Raw genomic sequence first — 5,350 nt, forward strand, 5'->3', positions numbered from 1 at the left:
CCAAGCAAGCAAGACTAACCGCCAGTTTTAAGAACGTTCTTGTTTATAATCCACAATCTGCTCGCGCGCATTTGGATCTTCCATTACTCGTATTTTTTACCATCTACGTGTGAAACTTTGATGCAAAGTATTTTGTCTCTTGCACTCCTTAACATTTAATTATAACTAGTAATAGTAATAATAATAATAATGGTAGTGATAATAATACATGTATAAAAATGTTCAATGTACATGTAGCTCCTTTTTCAGTCCTTATACCATGCAAAGCATTTATACAAATTTAAATGTACTACACCCCAAGTTCCAGACAATTCATCGATTACTTGGTGACAATTTTCTTGACTACAAGGTTAACTGTTGAAACTGCCATGAATGAATCTTTTTTCTGATGATGGAGTTGAGTTTAGTAAAGAAAGGCTGCACTCCTGTAAAGTACTGTGAGGAGAATATTTTTTCTTTTTAATGCTAATGGCCCAACGAAAGTTGCAGGTATGTCACTGTACCTGATTGTAGCTCACATGTCACCATCTTTACTTAATTGCAGAAACCGGGTGGGCTATTGTTTCCAGACAAAGCACAACTGTTTGTCTGTGCCATTGAAGACAGGCAGTACAAAGAAGATAAAATCTATTGTAGGTTGTTGTTGTTGTTTATTTCCTCTCTTCTGGTTGATTTAGCTGTTTATAACCATTTTTAGCTTAAATCCTGTACAGTTCTTTGGTTCTGTTGCTTTTGTTTGCCTTTTCTCATCTGCATTTGTTTCCCTGTTGTCTTTGTGTACCTGTTATGCTTCCTTTTTTTTTTATCAAAAACCTGAGTCATGTTCTAATGCAAGCTTTGAAGTTGTACTTTCCTGTCATACTTTTTATTACTGATGTGCATTATTAATTTATTTTTTGTCCACTGGGTGCTTTTACACAGTCAGTAATTTTATTAGGCTTCCACTGTAAGTTTGCAGATGAAGTTCTACAGGAGGCACGGGGCTACTCATCATGCAGTGTTGTCCTGCATGTTGTGATTCTGGCCAGAGTGATTACAGCTAGTGCAAACATAAAAATTGTGCATGTACATATATAGTAGTTTTAAGCAAGATTTCTTAAAATGAATGACCTTTTTGCAGGGTGGGACAATGTATATGGCTTTGACATGAGTTGCATCAGAAACGTGGCCTTAACTGAACCGTTAGTTGATGTGGTGGAGGCAAAACAAGTGGTCACTAACTCATGTGTAGTGAAGGTAAGGCTAATGCAGATAGTAGGTCAGGTGACACCCACATGTTCAAGTATATGTAAGGGGCTACTACACATGTCGGTACAGTATATGTAATGGTGCTAGCAGATGGTGTTTTTTGATGGTGTTGCAAATAGGTTTACTTTTTCATGCAACACTCAAAAGGGTGTTACAAAACATTCATTGTACATGTAGGATATGACTAAATGTGAGTGTAAATATAATATTATCCACTCCCCTCAGATCAGGGCTTTTCAGGAATAATTTATAACACTGGTTGGGGAACTTTGCCAGACTGCTTAAGTTGCAGTTTACAAGTAATGAAGAAATGAGTAATGATGCCCCAATACATGAGTATGAAAGTGAGATAGCCCACTGCACCAGGTACTATGTGCCCTACTCTTTACGAAGAGTGACTTTGTGGGTTCTTTAACATCCCACAGATTTTTTATTACATGTGCAAGGGCTTGTGAGACGGGGCCTACGGTTTCTCGTCTGTATCCAAAAAAGACTAGAAAGTCAAACCATTGGTAGATGTTATTACAAAGGCAGCACTTTCTCCTCAGTTATTTAAAGACCCTGAGTGTTGGTCTGGCTGGGGTTTGAACCTACAGCCTCCCGCTCAGCAGACTGGCACTTATCCCATTGAGCTAACTGGGTGGCGTATGCATACAAAGATGTATTCATAACCAAAATAAGGTCCAGTGGAGCATAATTACATGCATTTCCTTAACTACAGCTGTATATGTACCTTCAGGGTGTTGGATATATACCAATAGTCTGCACAGCTGTATTTGTGATGTAGACTTCAGTACTTTGCTACATACATGTAACCACTTTAAGTACCTTGTATTAGCAAGCTTGAATACTTAATTTTTGTTTATAATTGAAAAGGAATTTTTTTTTTCTACAACAGGAAATTGACCTGCATACAGTGAAGAAGGAAGACCTATCATTCAGTTCCCCTTTCCAGCTGTACTGTCGACGAAATGACTACATCCATGCTCTTGTTGCTTTCTTTACTATTGAGTTTACACACTGCCACAAAAGAACGGGATTCTCTACTGGTAAATCATCTTCTGTATACAAAATGTCTGGGGCCATTTTTCATGCATAAAGTTACACTTCACCTTCATGTTATATAGCACACTGATAACTAAAATGAAGCGTGACTTCTTGCATCGAGAAAAATGTATTTTTTGATGCAACAGGTTACTCTAATTTTCCTGGTACAACAGGTCACACTTCATTTTCAAGTTATGCAGCACGCTGAGGGCCACAGTTACCTCTTTTTATTTTGCCAAATTTCTTTTGACTAGAAAAAAAAATAGAGTGATAAAAATTAATGACAAGCAAAGACAAGAGTATAATAGACTCTTTTTGTTTGAGAACTTGAATCAAACAGTATTTTTGTATCCCACCTTCAGAATTATTGTTTTTCTTACAGACATTATGGACTTATGAAGTGCTTACATGGTGTTTCAGTTTCTATGGAAACAGAAAAATAGTTGTTTGGTGCAGTCACACCCTGTGCATGACTTCAAGAGTTCAATATTAATGTTAGTGTTTTATTATAGCTCCTGACTGCCACTATACCCACTGGAAGCAAACTGTATTCTATCTTCACGACTACCTGACTGTCAAATATGGGGAAGAATTAATAGGAGAATTCAAAATGAAACCTAACCCAAGAAATAATGTAAGTACATGAATACACATCTTTGTCACTGCTGGTCCTGGTTTTAATGCACTTCCATATCTCAGTGTATTCCAATGAAGACAAAATTATTTCTTTATTATTATTTTTCTCATGAACTAAGGAGTCATCTAATTTCAACCCCAGGAGGGCTGGGTACAAGTCTGTTTATTGTGGGATAAAGAAAATGAGACCCTTGGCTTGAAACTAGGCAATAATTTTATATTGTCAGGGTTCGCACACACCTTGAAAGTCCTTGAATTTTAAAATAAAAATTCAAGGCCTTGAAAGTCTTTGAAAATTGCAGTCAGTGCTGGTAAGTCCTTGAATTTTAATGCTAAGTTTATACTTAAAAGAAAAAGGAGCAACAGAGGAAGACCTTCGGAATAAAATTACTCACATGTGAATGAACTAAAAAAGACATGGATTCAAGGCTCTTTTTTGCACTGAATTGAGTCCTTGAAAAATTGCAAATGTGTCCTTAAAGTCCTTGAAAAGTCCTTGAATTTTTTGTTAGAAAACGGGGAGCGAACCCTGTATTGTTATTGAGATACTTTTCTTGAAATCTGATTTCAGCGTGATCTGGATTTTAACATCAGTGTGGACTTCAGTGGTGAGCTCTGTAACTATCAATCTACAGCTAACTACAGAATGCGATAGTCGGGTTTAGAAATTAATTGTACTTGTAGATGTACAGTAACAAGAGGCTAGCTAATGATAAGAGGGTGCTGCAGGCTGGCATCAATTTGTGGTTACACAACTGCAGGTTAGAAGAGTTATAAGATTTAAGTCAGTGAGATGAGTAATAAGTAAGGTAAGGGGAAGACAGAATGTACTCCCTCCTTGGGAAGTCCTTCTCTTCTGCTCCTTTGCCAAAAGCATCAACTTCACTCCTTGTTTTGTAAAAAGAATTACATTCAACCCTTGTTACAGCGTGATAGAGAAAACAGTAACTTAAAGCTAATTCAATTCGAACAAACATGCCATCATACTGAGCTAAATTATTATTTTACTTTGTACTGCCAAAAAATATCACCCACTGTGAAAATTAATTTTTTTAATAACAAGCCAATGATAGCCTGCGTTGCAGCCGGCCCACGCACTCGTCTAAACGATATTAATATAGTTGAACACAATATCGTGCACCAGGGGCGGATCAAGGGGGAGGGTGCAGGGGGTGCGTACCCCCCCCCCCCCCCTTCTGAGATGACCTGCGGTTTTCTAATACAACTGGTATTCTGAAAAAAAAAAAAGAAGTGGTTTATTGGTGTTGGAGTAGAGCAAGAGACGAGTGCACCCCCTCCTAAAAAAAATCCTGGATCCGCCCCTGTGCACTAATTTGCAGACACTCTATACAGAAGGTTTAAAGCGTCTGCAACGCAGGCAAGGCAACGAACATGCTGAAACAGTTCTGATAAAAATTAATATTCGTTTGCCCTAAAAGGGTTTGTTATGATTTCCTCTTGGAGTAAAAAAGTAAAATCTCCTCGCACAGTGGAACAATTAACACTAAAACAAACTAAGTCATGTATGTTTCAGTTAGAGAGATGCCTCTTTTCTTTTGCTTCATAATATTATGTTTATTCTTGAAGAGGTGGTTGAAACAGATTCAAAGGAAACAAAAGTCTTCCACTACAAATAAAATGTAGCCCTGAATTTAACCTATACGTATTGAAGTGCACTGTTTGAGGCTCGACAGGAACATTTCGTTAGGTTGTCAGGGTTACATTTTCTTTGTCGTGGAGGGCCAAAGTTTTGTTTCCTTTGAAGTTGTTTCTTTGTGGTTGAATTCTGAAAGCCACACTTGTTGAATTTGGCACACCGTAGTAAAAGGGGAAATATATTTAAGAAATGAGACTCTATTCTCCAAATAACATTCTTAAACATAAGGTGCTGTATAATTTTGCGATCCAGTTTCATGTATCATATTGGCAGTACAGTATTTCTCCGCTTCTTACATGTGCACACCATTTAGGTATACCCTGCCTTGATAAGGAACAATTACTACCCAAGATGTGTATAACACGTCAAACCATCTCAAAAGTTTATTTTTCCCTTTATACGTAAGGTAAGTCCATGCCCTGTTTGAGACAGGGGGATACATGTGTGCCGTAACCATTTTTGTGCAGGTGGACGGTGGGGAGGGGGGTGTTGACTGAAGGGATGCCGTTTAAAACTGTTTCGCAAGTAAGGGTTGCAACTTATACATGAAGGGTACTTCTTAGTTAACAACGGATGCATGCCAATGTGGCTGGTCTGTTATCATGTGATATAGCAATAATGTGGAGGCGTTACAGCTCAATCGGATTATTTTACCGTCATGAATTTATCATTCTACCACTCGAGTTAAGTTTAATATAGTATAAATTTTGATGAGTTAGAAGTTGTTAAATTTAAACTGAAATAAAATAATGCATTGGCTGA

At 37.6% G+C, this 5,350-nt stretch overlaps 1 protein-coding gene across 2 annotated transcripts in view; it reads left to right on the forward strand.

Annotated features, from left to right (window-relative positions):
* LOC140940497 (protein arginine N-methyltransferase 1-like) overlaps positions 1-5,350 on the forward strand; it is a 10,429-nt gene extending 5,079 nt beyond the window's left edge. For both annotated transcript variants that reach the window (XM_073389476.1, XM_073389475.1), the window contains exons 7-11: positions 545-632; positions 1,121-1,236; positions 2,147-2,297; positions 2,808-2,929; positions 3,503-5,350. In XM_073389476.1, the coding sequence (XP_073245577.1) occupies positions 545-632; positions 1,121-1,236; positions 2,147-2,297; positions 2,808-2,929; positions 3,503-3,586 (561 nt within the window). In that variant the 3' untranslated portion in view covers positions 3,587-5,350. The remainder of the gene's footprint in view (positions 1-544; positions 633-1,120; positions 1,237-2,146; positions 2,298-2,807; positions 2,930-3,502) is intronic.

This window comes from Porites lutea, chromosome 6, assembly GCF_958299795.1.
Source record: "Porites lutea chromosome 6, jaPorLute2.1, whole genome shotgun sequence".
In the NCBI taxonomy this organism is placed as follows: Eukaryota; Metazoa; Cnidaria; class Anthozoa; order Scleractinia; family Poritidae; genus Porites; species Porites lutea.